This window comes from Eucyclogobius newberryi, unplaced genomic scaffold, assembly GCF_026437365.1.
Source record: "Eucyclogobius newberryi isolate DKJ021-1_F unplaced genomic scaffold, fEucNew1.0.hap1 SCAF_21, whole genome shotgun sequence".
NCBI classification, from domain to species: Eukaryota; Metazoa; Chordata; class Actinopteri; order Gobiiformes; family Gobiidae; genus Eucyclogobius; species Eucyclogobius newberryi.
The window spans coordinates 10,051,700-10,067,479 of NW_027315846.1; the positions used below are offsets into that span (position 1 = coordinate 10,051,700).

General features: G+C 36.6%; 1 protein-coding gene across 1 annotated transcript; it reads left to right on the plus strand.

Moving 5' to 3' along the window:
* Window positions 1-291: 291 nt before the first annotated feature.
* On the plus strand, window positions 292-15,398 carry LOC140370466 (tandem C2 domains nuclear protein). Its single transcript, XM_072457630.1, has 12 exons — window positions 292-438; window positions 1,008-1,076; window positions 1,937-2,131; window positions 2,668-2,826; window positions 3,741-3,823; window positions 6,118-6,187; window positions 7,172-7,272; window positions 8,305-8,421; window positions 10,347-10,538; window positions 12,914-13,028; window positions 13,761-13,960; window positions 15,230-15,398. The coding sequence occupies exons 2-12, from the start codon at window positions 1,016-1,018 to the stop codon at window positions 15,374-15,376; spliced, it is 1,440 nt and encodes a 479-aa protein (XP_072313731.1). The 5' UTR covers window positions 292-438; window positions 1,008-1,015; the 3' UTR covers window positions 15,377-15,398.
* Window positions 15,399-15,780: the final 382 nt, after the last annotated feature.

The window sequence follows — 15,780 nt, forward strand, 5'->3', positions numbered from 1 at the left end:
AGTTTACACTTTTTTAAATAATGAACTAATGTAGTATTTTGAATAAATAACGCTTAGTAAATACTTCATTATTGCCCTAATCCTAACGCTTTAATTAAATAGTTACTAAGCCTCAATCATTCCTAATACACAATGTGTTCATTATGATTTAAGTCTTTGTTCATGCTTTATTAAGGTGTTTTATGAAGTTTGTTTTTCGTAATTGGATAGCCATAGGAGGACAGAGCGGCCAATCGTAAAGCAAGCGTGTGTTCAGGGAAGCTTAAATAGCGTCCGGGAATGAGACAGCTCTTTAGAGGGAGGGAGAAAGAGAAAGAGGAGGAGGAGAGAGAGAGAGAGAGATAGAGAACCTGAGCTCTCTGCATTAGCAAAGACCTCAGCAGTGTGAACAAGGCACCGCAAAACTTCAAGTCACCTGCACTGAAAGCATCGGACCAGGTGAGCAAATCTTTAATCCACTTTGAATATGACGTGATAAATGCGTTTTATTTGAGAGTTGGATGCGTTTTATTTGTGATTTTATTCATGGATAAACAACCATGCTGCCAATACTAATACTATTTGTAATACTGTTCATCGCTGTTTTGTTATGGCTTAGTGATTATTAGTTGCTCACATTAATCATTTACGTCTTTTATTGAAAATGTGGGTGGTAAAATTCGATAAAAAGTAGATAAGTTTTGATGTGATTGGAAACTTTGGCTCATCTGTGTAAACCATTTTGACCAGTGTGTCCAGTTTTGTTTTGCTGAAAAGCTGTTGTGTTTTAATACTGGGCTACAGTAGTTATTTCAGATTACGTTACTTTAATAGATCATTAAAACAGCATTCGTTTGATCAACAAAATGGTAGTTTGATCATTGTTTTTTCACAGCTTGGTTTAGTATCCAGCTGAACTTAAATATATGTTGAAAAGTATTATGTCAAATTGAAAGTGTTGTAGCTTTATTGTTTTTTATTGTTAATTTTTTGTGAATCTCATTTATTACACATTGTCTGGTGTTTAGACTGGACCATGGAGTGCTTCAAAAACTGCTGCAAGACGTTCACAAGGAAGAAGGAGCAGGAAACTCAAGGTAGTATTACATTTATGTACACAATACTTGCGTGATGCGATTTATGCAGACACGCTTCTGTATTCTGTTTTTGTTTTGTTGCTGCTTTGGTTTGAAACTACTTTCAAATCAAGTCTGATTTAGTGATAAGTTAAAATGGAAACATATGGATTGTCTTTTGTTTTGCTTTTTTGTGTTTTAGATTAGGAAGAGATGGTATTTGTACAAATACAGTTAATTTTTGTGTTGTCACAATTGTAATATTCTCGATTTTGATACCAAAACAGAACTCAATACTCAATACTGGATACTTACTGGAAAATATGTTTAAAGCCAAAAAGTTAAGTTTTTTTTTTTTTTTTTGGCCAATAGGAATTTAGATCTTTAATACAAATAATGGTAGTTTCTTTAATATTGTTCCAACTGAATTCTTTCCAAACATGTGATTTTGTGCTTTTCCTTTGGGACGTATATATATTTACCTATTCTTCGTCTGTTACAACAAAATTGCCCTCTTGTTCCAATTTATTTTTAATATATTTAGTAGAGTGGCTGCCCAAATTGTTAATACATTTATGTGGTTTAGATATTACTCCCTTTGAAAGTTCTGATATCAGTGTATATCAGAGTGTTATCCTTTGTTTCATTTCAAAATTAGTATTTATTTTCAACACTAGTTTTTGTATTGTCTTTTGTGTGGTTTATAACTAGGTAATTACCTTTGTTTTAATACAATACAATTTAAAGTATTGGGTTGAACTGCATGTGTTCTCATTTCTTCTGTATCTACCTCTGTATCTTCCTGCGTTGCGTCAATGAAATTTCCCCATGTGGGACAATAAAGGAATATCTTATCTTATCTTATTTCATCCCTTTTACAGTCATCACTATGAAGATGCCGCCTGGCGTGGCGGTGGAGCATCAGCCTGTGGAGCAGAGGAGTCTCCCGGAGGACTATCTCCTGTCCAAAATGCCCCCGGACGGTCGCGTGGTGCCCTTTGTCTTGCCAACGTTTAAACCCTCTTATGTCCAGCCCAGGGTCCAAATGTTCCCCAACTTACAGCCTGGACCACAGAGTAAGTTATTCATTGTTTTTTTTTTAATCTGAATTTAAAAAGTCACAATTAGTACAAAAAACTGTTGTTAAAATTGTGAAATTAATTTGCAAACAACAAAATATCATGTCTTATTCAAGCTGCTAACCCTCTAGTTTAATCCTCTAAAAGTGTTAAGAAATGCATTGTATTCTTCATATTTCATTGTCAATGCGCCTGAACGTGTTTAAAATGTGAACTTTTAACAAAATCTTACGACTGTTTTAACATAAATTCCATTGCTTGTAAGAAAAGTCATAATTAGACGTTTCCCCAATATTGTAGCTGTTCAGGATGGTCACCAAACACATTTTACATTCCAAGATGTAACTAAAATAATGTTGGAAAATGATTGTGGATCTCAATAAAATAATATTAAATACAACCACAATTACGATGAGATCAACAATAGTTATACGATCTGTTTTTTCTTGCGATCTTTCAATTTCTCATTTACATTTGATTTAATATTCAAACTACAATCTATACTTATTATTTTGTGTGTTTGTTGCGTCTAGGTTCGGCCCGGTGCACTTACGCTGAGAGAAAAGCAGAGTTATTGGGGTCGACTTACTGCCCCGAGTCCAGCCTGCACCAGGTCCAAACGATCGAATACAACTCGCCCGGTTCAACGCAACGCAACGGCATCAAGAGCGCACACTCGCCAAACCACAAAGGTGAGTGAACCACGCCTGGCCCTATCTCGCAATGGCAAATGTATTGTTTCCACTTTCCATCTTGTAACTCAGAGTTGTCTTTGTAAGTGGTAAATGCAATATATTTTAGTTCACAATTATGCTACGTCTCCAAAAAGTACACAAGCCACTAAAAGTACCGGTAACTTTGTGTTTATTATATGACCCCATGTGGCTGGAGGAAGTATTATAAGCCTTATAAAGTCCCAATTATATATATTATTTTAAATAACTAAAAAGCTGATTCAGATACAAAATGTACCATATTTTCCGCACTATGAGGCGCACTTAAAAGCCTTATAATCCAGTGTGCCTTATATATGGATTCATTCTGGTTGTGCTTACTGACCTCAAAGCAATTTTGTGTGGTACACGTTTTGTTTAGCACCTTATGTATGAAAATTGATCGAAAATACACCATTCATTGACAGTGTGCCTTATAATCCAATGCACCTTATAGTATGGAAAATACAGTAACTGTAAAAATGTGCTAAATTAGGATATAGTTTGTTGAAACAGGTGCATTTTAGTTGCATAGTAATAGGATGGAAAGTAAATGTTTACATATGGTAATTGCATATTATCATACTAATTACAGAGTCACTTTATTTATTTCTAGGTAATATGATTAATTCTAATTAATGCTTCCCAGTTATTTCCATCCTATTGCCATGCTCTTACTTTGCTGTAAAGTAAAGTTCTACCAATTGTTTACAGTAATAGATTTTCACTTATAACCAAAAATGTACTATCTATTACTACTTATAGCTAATCTTGTTAAGTTTTCCTTGTGACTAAATTGCACTTTGCACTGCACTGGCTGTATTACTCTCATAGATTCTCAGTTTGAGCTGGACAAACAGTAGTTATATGTTGTATTATAATTGTGTTTGTAGTTTCAAGTCATCCGTTGAAGCTGAGTGAGCAGAAGTTGAGCAGCTCCACGTTTGACCTGTCGACTCCTCAGGGCCACATCCAGGTGAGAGTCTTATCTCTGGCTCCAGGTGCCAATCTGCACAAGAGTTTCCACAGCAAAGTACAAACAAACTGTATTAGTGATTATGAGCTACGAGGACATTTACTGTGTATTTTACAATTGTCTGGGAAGGAGGTTTTCACATTTTGGCCATGCAATTAATTTATTCAATACTATTATTTCTCTAATCAATTACAAAAGATGTGTCATAATTTTAATCAAATTCTGTCCACAAAACCTGGAGCAAAATCTAATTGAATTAAATCAGTGACTTTCAAGAATGACTAATAAAGGGTGAACAATTTAAGTCTATTCTTCATTTGCAGGTGAAATTAATAATAATTCATTTTGAAAAATCTATTTCTATAATGATCCGAATAATTCTAATTACATATATTTTTCCATAATAGAGCAACCCAAATTCACATTTAGCCTTTGCCTTTTTAATTTAAAATTAGCCAAACAGAATTTATAAAGTGAGAATGGCAGTAGTTGTGATTGTCTGTCTGTGGAGTTTGTGTGGTGGTGTTGCCATAGTAACGTGAGCGCCGTCACAGCAGAGTCCAGGATGTGAACAGCTGGACACAGGTAAACTCAGGTCCGCTCCGCTGCTGCTGTGGCTCTGGTTTGTTCTCATGAGCTTCAGAGAGAGGAAAACGGCAGCCGGAACTTTCAACAATCAAAAACCAAACATTTGACCATCTTTTGAATGCTTAAAAGTCCTCGCAAATATCACGGAAAATAAGGACGCTGAAAGCCATGAAGGGTTTACTGCATTTTAGTTTCTCATATCATTACGTCGTCTTCTCAATGTGATGAAAATGACTGAGGATTAGTATTGAAGTGCTGATTAAATGATTTGCAGATTTGAAAACCAGAATTCGCCACCATTTTGGACTTAAGTATAGATTCCCCACCAACAATTAACTCAAAATATCCTCTTGTAATGCTATAGGACACAATACACCAGGCAAATGTACAGTAACAGCCACAAATTAAGTATCTCCTAAAATACAACATTATTTATGATTTATTTTCTATTACATCTTCAAAAACACATATAGTGCAACACAGACTGCAGAATGGCCATGATAAGTAAGCATTTTAATTGTATTTGAACTAAACTAAGACAAATAGCATTGTAAAAACGTGTATGCCACCACTTTGCTTGGAATGTTAGGTAAAATTGCATTAAATTATTATATGTCGAACATGACTTTCCTGTGTTTTATGGCTCAAAATGCCTTCAAAAACATGCTTAACATTCCCAGCAAAGCACAAACATCCCCATGGAGAAAAGCAGATATCAGAAAAGTGACATAGTGCACCTTTAAATGAAATCTGTCCATCATTATCCATGTGCATTAAAGACACGGGGCAATGTGACTTTTACAGTTGTAACTTTCCCTCACAGTTCACATCGCTCATCTTCTTTCATTTCCTGGGGTTTGACTGTTGTTTAATTAGCTCTAATGTTTAGACTGGCAACACTTTGAGCAAACAGCAGTAAGTCATAAATGGATGACAGGAGCAGCACCATAGAAATAGAAGTAAACAAATAAACTTTAGATTTAAAGGAACACACGCTCGCACAGGGGTTATAAAGTGCTGTTTTAGGCTTTATGCATTTTCTGTGACATTTTAATCATTATTCAAAACGAGTCTTGGAAATTAATCATCCTGACTTGGTTGTGTCCCCATCTAATGATTAAACGAAAATGACTTAACTAAAATAGGGACGCAGGGGTTAAGAGCGTTGCACATGTGTGGTTGCCGTCATCGTGGGGTTGTGGGATATTTGCCGACTGTCTATACCCACTCTCTCCCCCTTTCACAGCCTTCGGAACGAAAAAAAACTCTAAATACCATCCAAATGTTACGCTATATACTATAAGATCCCTGACGATACGATGCAGATTCAATACAGCCCAATACAGAGGCCTGTGACTGACAGATGATGACGTGACAAGGATGTCCGTTTGTAGCGCCTAGCAACAGCGCCACTTCCACTTCATGTGATATGTGCAGACGATGATGTCTCACAAACTAATCCAAATAATCCAGTCAAGAGCAATAAATCAATATGTTTATGCTTTATTGTAATAATCAATGTATCACAGAGGTTTATATTAAATTGTGTATAGTATGTTATATTAAATTGATGTTTACGATGTACTGTTACAGCTCAATATACCTGTTTTTGTCTCACAGTATCTCACACAATTATGACACTTTGTTTTGTAATTTGCCTGCTGAATTCCTGGTTTAATATTTTGTGTTTTTTGTTTGATTTGCAGCGGTTCGATTCGGCCTCCAGTGTCTTCAGCAGCGAATCGTCCTTGAGGGACTCCATAGAGAGCAGCCTGGGTAACTTCTTTTTTCTTTTTTCTGTGCAATTACAGTTATTGATTACAATTGTCGTTCCGATTATTGTTTTTCTTGTTCTGAATTATGTACGCGCTCTTCAAACCTGGAGTAAAATAACTTGCCTAATTTGCACAAAAGCTTTCAAAACACGACATACTAAGAATAACTAATAACCACTTTCTCTAACAGAACATTCCAAATTGGGCAAATCGTTGTGAATGCAGTTTCACCCCAAATATTTGTGATTTATTTTCAGAATAAAGGAGCACTACAATCTTTCATGCCATTCTTACAGATTTAATTAACCTCAGCCTCTTGCCGGAGACTTGACCCCTGTGACTAAACCAGGTCATAATTCCCCTGCTTTGTGACAGAGCAATAATGTCCAAATGCTTTCACTCTTCAGTTCTACAGACGAGAGCGCTCTCATAGAAATGGCATTGTTCAATCAGAAAAACACACAATTTGATGTCTGTAAATGGCAGGAAATAAACTAATACAGATTGTTAAGAAGTATGTGAAATATCGTGAAAGAATGTCTAACTAAACTTGAATGAATGGACATAAACAATGAAGTATTGTGCAAATAAAATTAAATGAATACATTCGGGACACACTGTAGCTTGAATACAGGAAATTGCATCCGCCTTATTTATTTACAAAGTGATTCATCAGATTTGAACTCCAGAAGGAAACGTTCTGAATCCTAAAAGAAACTTGGGTAAAGTTGAAATTAAAATGATGTAGGAAAACTAAATACCAGATCATAATGTTGATAATATCAGTTATATCAGTAATAATCAATAATATCAGTGAAATCATAAGTAGTATGTAGTAGTAGTGGGCATACAGTACATGTTTGCTTGGACATACAATAAAATCTATACACAAAAAATACATGAAAAACAGCCATATTACTAGATTTGGATGTACATTTACGTGCAGTATGTACATTTATTTAGACTTTTCTTCATTTTCTTTCAGATTCCATCACGTTATCAGGCGACGAGCGAGAGCTGGGCAAATTGTGCGTCCGCGTGAGCTATCAGGAGGCTCTGGAGCAGGTGTGGATCACCCTAGTGCAGGTAAGGTTTCACCGGGGACAAAACGCCCCTTTGTGCCCCTCAAAGACGCCTCTGTGCCCCCTCCGTACGAGCCGCTGTCCGGCCCTCAACGCTCCGCTAACTTTGGCTCGGACAGAGGAGGAGAAAAGGTTTGCTCTTTCAGGAGGCTGAGTGGGTCACATTTGAGACTAAAGTGTGCGAAAAGCCACGCCCGGGAGTGGACATAATGGACAAGTGCATCGTGAGAGAGGCTGAGATACGCCTGCGTTATCAAAGTGTTAGTCTTCAAACTCGAGAGGTTCTTTATGTAATATTCTTTTTTTTTCCCCAAGTAGATAAAGAAATAGTCTGTGGTTTTTTTAAGTTTAAGTGCATCCTCCAATTTGACTGCACTGAAGTATTGCCTAAAAGGACCAGGAAAAAAGTAGAGACATCAAATTTGGATTAATACATTTACTGAAAATGGGACTGGGCTGTCATTGTAACGCGCATTGAACAAATGTTAAAAAAAAAATTGGAAATGGACAAATTTGAAAGACTGTGGACAAATTGGGACCATTATTTAAATTCAACTATGCCATGATTTTGTTTTTTATAGTTAGAATAAGCTTCTTTTAACCATTTTCCATTAAATCATTTCACGTTTTGTTTTGTTTTTAAGTTTATCTACTTAAATAAATCGTTAGTACAAAATAATGTGTATGTATATAATGTGTATATATAAATGAACATGGCATATTTAGATTAAAAAACTTGACATAATTAATTGATATGAAAGTAATTCTGAGTGTATTTTAATTTCAGACATATTTGATCCTTTTACAGCTTTTTGTTAATTAAGGCTTGTGGAAATTTTAAAGAGTGGGACTGAAACTAGTTCAAACTTTAAACTCAAATGATGATATTTGCAGTATGTGTGGTGGGATTCACGCAGTTGAACGTTCCAGCAGGAAGTCCACGTTCCACTGGCGTTTGCCCAAGACCACGTTAACGACACTTGACCCGTCCCATCTATAATATCTATAATATCCTGTGCTTTTTGTCTTTGATCAGTGCTCGGACTTATGTTTGTCGTCGGACGGAGGGGAACAACAGAAGTTCGGCTTCAAAGGCATCATCACTGTCCCCAAACCAATTCAGTTCAAGAGCTCAGTGCAGGCGTTTCAGCAGGTAAATGACCCACATGAAAAACATATAACACATAAGAAACTACCACTTAAGCCAAGACAAACTGTATTGATCCACAAGAGATTATTATAGATCATACTTAAGAGCAAGTAATAAAAAGCTGCACAATTTAGGTGTAAAAATGACATTTGTCAAGTAAGGTATGAATATACAAGTGAAATGAAATAAAATAAGACATTATGAAATATATCTGGCTATTTAGGTTGAGTTTGAGGAATACAGACAGAACAAAGAATTAAAAAAAAAAAAAAATCTTCCAGTTGAAAATTGACAAATTGACAGACTTTGGGCAAAATTTGACGTTTTTTATTTAGAGCTCTCAAGGTCATGATTTTTTTTTTTTTTTTTTTTTTCTTCTTGCAATTGTTGGATATCTGCTGCTTATATTTTGTGTCTGCTCTCTCTCTGATTTAATTATTATTATCATTATTATTTTTTAATATGTTCTTTTAAAAAAAAAAAAAAAACTTCCAGGTTATACATTTTAACCATTGTCCACAACTCATTACATTTATCATCTTATACAACATTGTTCGCAAAAGACAAGAATAAACTCATTAAGACTAAATTAACAGGGAAAACGCAGGTCACTCTGACACAACTTCACAGTCAAGCAACTGAAAAGAAAATCTAAAAACATCCCGTGTTGAACCGTGCGTTTGAACGTCTCGCATCAGGACGACGGTTCAAAGCTCCGAGATGAACTCATTTGTCCGCACTGCTACTGCACTTTTAAATCAGGCGAGACTTACTTATTTATTAACCCCTTTTGAAAGTGGTTTTAAAGGCTGTGACAGAGTGAACGTATGTCTATAACAAATGGTACACGTTGAAAATTACCTCCATTTTGCCTCCACTTACCTCCACTAAAGTGAAAGCAAGTGTCGTGTCTAAGAACACAATGGCAGTCTGGGCTTAGTAGTTGAACGCTCTGCCGACTCATCATATTAGTTCACTGTATAAGGAGTTTAGAGCCGTCGTATGAAAAGTGTCTGTGCTTTTAAAAGTAGATTCTGTTAAATGTTCACTTTGCCCCAGGTCGCCCTTGAAAAAGAGGCCTCGATAGCAATGACGGTTAATACAATCAAATGAAAAAATAAATATGTTTAAAGGCGTAATGGACGGTTTTTCGCCGATTTGAGAACTCAAGCGGAAGTGCACACTCCCCCCGTGCGGAAGCAGAGAAAAGCCTCGTTGTTACACGTGCGTTTGTTTATTAGCTCGACGGATCACATTGCATCTCTCGTCTCCCGTAGATTTCCGTCTCTTCTGCTTCAGCTTGAACTGTCTTTCTCTGTCTTAATTTTGTCCCGTACACTGAGGGAACTATTATGATAGATCCATGCGCTTAGGCACAGGGAAACGTGCTGCTCATGGGGACGAGCCGCACGAGGCTGCAGGTGAGCAGTAGGTGTGTTCTATGATTGATACGTGGCAGGACTAATCGGCAGTCCACGTCACGAGGAAATGAGACTCAGATTTGGGCCGAAAAATCGTCCATTCCACCTTTACGCTGCGTTCATACTTAAACGTATGCCATATCAAAAGTGAGACTAAACCTGAAGCTAAACCAGGACTGCACCAGAACTGAACCAGGACTAGAAGAGGCTCTAACCAGGTCTACATCACGACCAAACTAAATAAAAGTGTGAATGCAAACTTGGTTACATGACATGACTTGGTTATATGACCACAGTACACAGAACACAGTATTTTTGTTCAATTTCTTGTTTGTTTTTATTCCAAGATCTGAGCATTAGTGATTTTTTTGACTTTGCAAATGAAGCAGTCATCTTTTTTGCATGCAAACATGGATTAAATCTCTATAATCCCTACCAAACTGCACAAATAAACACGTAAAGACGTCCGTGGAGAGTGGATTTGACCGTTTTTTCTCCCTTCTGCAGGACGTCCGCTTGATGGAGACGTTCGTGTTCTCGTTGCACCTGCAGCAGTTGCGCTGCAGCGCTCTGGTGCTCAGGCTTCAGTCGCACTCGTCTCGCACGAGGACAGTGGGCGAGTGCGTCTTGTCGCTGCGGACGCTCGGCCCCGCGGAGACGGAGCACTGGCTGGAGCTCAACTCGCCCTCAAAATCCTCTGTAAGTGACGCCCCAAACCACATGCACCCCTGATTATCAAACAGCTCAAGGCTTTAACCCCATCCAAGCAATGAGCCTTTGAAATGAAGTAGACCAGTATATACTTTGGATGATTAACTAACATCTGATCACAAATACTGACGATATTGAGTCTTTATAACAAAAAATGAGCAATCAATTTACAGATTTCAATCTTAATGTTGGTGTTCTATTACAAAAAAAATGAAAATTACTGTTTACTAGCCTAAACAAATGTATTTGAACTTCACAGAAAGTATAATTTAGTGGTAAAATGCGTAATGTATCTGTAGGTAAAATTAAAAACTAATTCTATTAAAAAATTCCATGCACAAATCATTTGACTAAAAGTGTGTTTCAGGTGATTTTCTTTCCTCTGCAAACAATAGATGTAAAGCATTGTCTTTGCCCTATAAAACTGGCCCGATGATGAATCTTGCATAATCACAAAACAGAAGCGAGGAAAAAAAAACATTTCAGGCAATTTCACCACAATTATTTGATTATAGAAAGAATGTGTTTTTGCTGAATGTACCTCATGGAAAGTAGGTCATCTCTCCAAAACCTCAAATCATTTCAGCAGTGCTCTGTGGTTACGATAAATGGACCCGTGTCTGGCCGGTGTCAGTAAGCTCCGGGGCTGTTTTTGTGCTCGTGGCATCAGACAGACAGGAAGGACTTCGGATCAACCTGTGATTTATGAAATGAAAGACACACACTTTTGAAATCTGTGTCAATCAAAAAGACGAGACCCTGAAGTGCGCCATTCGGCTGAGCGGAAATGAGCAAAATTGAATGCAAAAAATATAGACTTGGCCATAACTTGGATAAATTCTGTGCTGTGCGTCTCTGTAAGTGCTGTAATTTTGCCAAAAGAAGCAAGGGAAAAGGTCATCGCATAAAAATGATGATCAAGGACTGGATTTTACAAAAACTTTATTTGAAAATTAACAAAAAACACTGGATTAAGTGGGACTTTTTTTTTTTTTTTTGGACAATGTCTTTTGTTGCTTTTGCTTCTTTCGTTTTCTCACTGTGTCTTGTTTTGTGTTGTTTGTTTTAATAATTTAAAAACTGAGAGAAAAAAAAAATATGATAAATTAAAGACGCACCGTGTAACTTTTCAGGTGGGGGATTTGTCATGTTTTTATTTCATTTTGGGCGCTTTCATTCCTCAAAAACATGCATTATTTCTGATCTGTAACTTCTGGAAGTTTAATGCCATTCTGTGGAACATTCTAGGCAATTACATCACCATGGAGACAAGCAGGTGTGCATAATTTAGTAGTTTATAATTTGTTCATCTATGGAATTAATTAATGGATTTATTTGAGTACGTAGTCAGAAGTCTTAGTGAGAAAAAGGATAATTCCGGCAATACTTTTTAAGGGAAGTGTAAACCTCTTTCTCTGAGTTCAAAATTCACCCAGCTTCCTTCAAAATAAAAGTCTGCTTCTGGCAGCTGGGAGAAAAAGCCATCACAAATAATGACACAAATTGCGCAGATGATCGAAGGCTGGACCAAAATCGTAGCCGACATCCAAAAAATTTAAAAAATCTACTTAAAAATGGACAAATTTGAGAATATGGGACTTTTATTTTGGACTTTTTGCACCTTAACTTTCTTTGTTCCTGCATGCCCCACTGCCCATTATTATTATATATTTTTTAATTTAATTTTTACATTTTTATCTCATTTGTCCTCTCTGGTTTTGTCTTTTTGTTTTTGTTGTTTTATATTTTTTAATTTTTGTCCAGTCTTTTCAATTTTATCTGGCCTCACCATGATATATATTATTATTTACATTACCTTAACTCATCCTTTCCATAAAATATAATGAAAGTGAAATAATGTTGGTATTCTTCACTAAAGCTGGAGCCAAAATGTAATATGTTGATAGTTTCACATCCACAAAGTCTGAAATAAAACACATAAGGCGTCCAATCTAGACCAATCTATTTAAATAGTTCTTATTTTTTAAACAAATTGATCATATTTTCACCTGTATGTGGACATCCTTTAAGTTAAGGAGTTAAGGATTCCATAATACTGGATTTAGAGGCTTGATCCAGAAAAATAACAGGCTCGAGTATCATTTCCAGGATATCAGTTCAGACAATATCCTTGTTAGTTTTATAAATTATTTTTTTATTTACTGTCTGATGGCAGAGCTTTTATTCATCCAGCGCAGTAAAGCTCTTCTTCTCACGTTTATTTACTGTCTGACGGCAGAGCTTTTATTTATCCAGCGCAGTAAAGCTCTTCTTCTCACGTTTATTTACTGTCTGACGGCAGAGCTTTTATTTATCCAGCGCAGTAAAGCTCTTCTTCTCATGTTCCTCTCCTTTTCCTGCAGGCGTATCATTCGGAGCTGCACCTTTCCACCTGTTTCCAGCCGGTCAACGGTCGAATCCAGCTCCAGATCTTCAACGTGCAAAACCTGCCGCCGTCCTCCTCGCCGCTCACCCAAGGTACGTCCAAATCCCAGCTAGATGTGCACGATACAGGAACGCCATGTGGCAGAGTTTCTGTTTTTATTTTAGTCCCCGTTTCCATTCTTTCCTCCAGTTTACAGTTCCAATTTTTTCGTGCAAAATAAACAGAACGACGTGGAGTGAATAAGGTTGATCTTTTTCTAACATCCCTTTTTCCGGAGATGTTCCCAGTGCACACAGTGAACGACATCTGCCATTTTGACACAGTTATTTAAATAAACCGTGCATGTACAGCAGCGAAAACTAACAAATTAATACAAAAAACAACATACTAAATTAGGTTTAACCAGAACTAAACCAGGACAAAGAAACAAGGACAAAACCTGTATCAATTCAGACTAAAACAGGCCTAAATCTTAATTCTATTTCATTAAAAGTCCTCACAAATTGATAGATGAAGCAATGTACTTTCCAAAAAGAATTATCTTGTATCTTGTATCCCGTATTTTATGTTACATTCACTGACAAATGGAAACACACATGGATTTACTTGGGTAATTAACAATTTTGTGTGTCCTGTAACAACTTCTGATCCAAAAAAGAAAGCAAAACAGCCAAATTAAACTAACCAAACAATGACACAGACAATTTTGACACATTATATACACCATTTGTTTTAGCTTTTTAAAGATTTTTTAAGATTCAGCCATGTCAGTAGGTGATGTGCACGTTCTGCCACTTAACCCCGTGCGTTTGCGCCGTTCGCAGCGTTTTTCGTGAAGTCCGAGCTGCATCAGTGCGGCCACGTGGTGATGAAGAGGAAGACTAAAGCTCTTAAGGCGTCCGGGGGTGTGTGTGAGTGGAAGGACACGTGTCACTTCCCGCTGGAGTCCCTGGACCAGGCGTGCTCGCTCACCATCAGACTGTACAGCCGCTCGTCCGTGCGCCGGAAACAGTGTCTGGGACAGGTACAAAGCCACAGTTTTTATGCTTTTTATACTGTTTTTACTGTTTTTTTTTGGTGACGCGATTTGGACAGATGTTGTTGTAAATGTGCAATAGGAATAAATGACATGGACGACGTTACAGTTAAGATAAGATGACCTTTATTTATCCCACAATGGGGAAATTCCACTGTTGCAACACAGATTAGGTACAGAAACAGATTAGACACAGAAGTACAATAATAAAAACACAACAAACTTATTAAAAAAAACTCTTATTAAAAAAACGTATTAAAAAAAACTCTTATTATAAAAAACTCTTAATAAAAAAAACTCTTTTTATAAAAAAACTCTTATTAAAAAAAACTCTTATTAAAAAAAACTTATTAAAAAAAACTCTTATTATAAAAAACTCTTATTAAAAAAAACACTTCGGAGAGTCTGGAACCTCATAGTCTCCGTCCTTGGGGAACTACTCCGGAATAACAGTTTGGACGTTAAATGTATTCAAAATTTGATTGATAATTTATGAGCGTAATCGGTATTTCCAAAGAACTGAGACAAACATTGCACATCACAACAAATCATACAACATCATCAGAAAATCTTCTCCAAGTTGAACTGAGCTAACAATGAGGGAATTATGGTTGTAACTTAAAACTAAAGCACGTGGTTCCAAAATGATGGAACCACATTGGATATATGTTAATGGCCTTAAATAGGTTGATTTGAAAACGAATGCTGCGTAAACATAAATTGTAAGAAGTGCAAATCACATAAGTTTGTTCACAGTTTTTCCTCTCTTACAGTGGAAGAGTAATAAATAACTCTTTTACTCAAGAGTACTGCACTGTTAACTTCAAACCAAATATTACTCAAGCAGAGATAAAAGAATTGTGTCAGAAACCGACGCTTTAAAGAACAATTAAAAAAAACACATGTACACGTCTATGTGGAATATAACTTAGTACAGCTTTAAAGTATCTCCCTGTAACATTTAAACCAAAAAGAAGACGAAAAGAAAAGCATTTATTGAAGTGTTTTATTGTGCTAAAATCCTTCAAAAACATGCATCCTTACTGCGAGCGGGCTTGACTCTCCACAAATCTGACTCCAAAGTGGTTGAGCGCACCGTTGCCATAGCAAAATATTCTTTTGAACGGGCCAAAGTCCTCAATGTATCACTGAACAAAGACGAAATCCATGAACTGACTTGCCTTTAATGTTGCACAATACGACATAAACTCACTGCAATAATAATCAATGGTTTTCCGTCTTCACATTTCTCTTCAGATCGTTCTGGGATTGGAGAGCGCCGTCCCAGAGGCCGTGGACCAGTGGAAGGACACCATGGCCCATCCAGAGAAAGTGGTGACCGGCTGGCACCGACTGAGCCCCCCCGAAAAACAAAAGCGTCCCGTAGACGTCGTTAAGGACTAATGAGGGATCACACCAACACGTTAAGGACTAATGTTAAGAAACGCACAGGAGACTTTTGTGGACATTTGAAACCGACTGCACATGTTGGTTAAAAGCAAACGAAAGTGCTTGTTTTAATAGATATAATTTTGTATTTGCCAAACTAACATCACCTGTGTATACTTAAGATTAGTGTTTAACCATTGAACGTCATGAACTTTTTATTACTACGTACAGTAAAGCTTATAAATGTACTGTTTACAAGATTCAGTGGCAATTGTATTTCCTTTTAGAAATTAACCATTATTTTTATACATAATGACTTATATTATCATTAGTTAGTTGTTGTTAATCCTGTTAGAACTACTAAACATGATTGTTTTTGACATGTGCACTTTATTTTTTATGAATGTATCCTTAAGGTT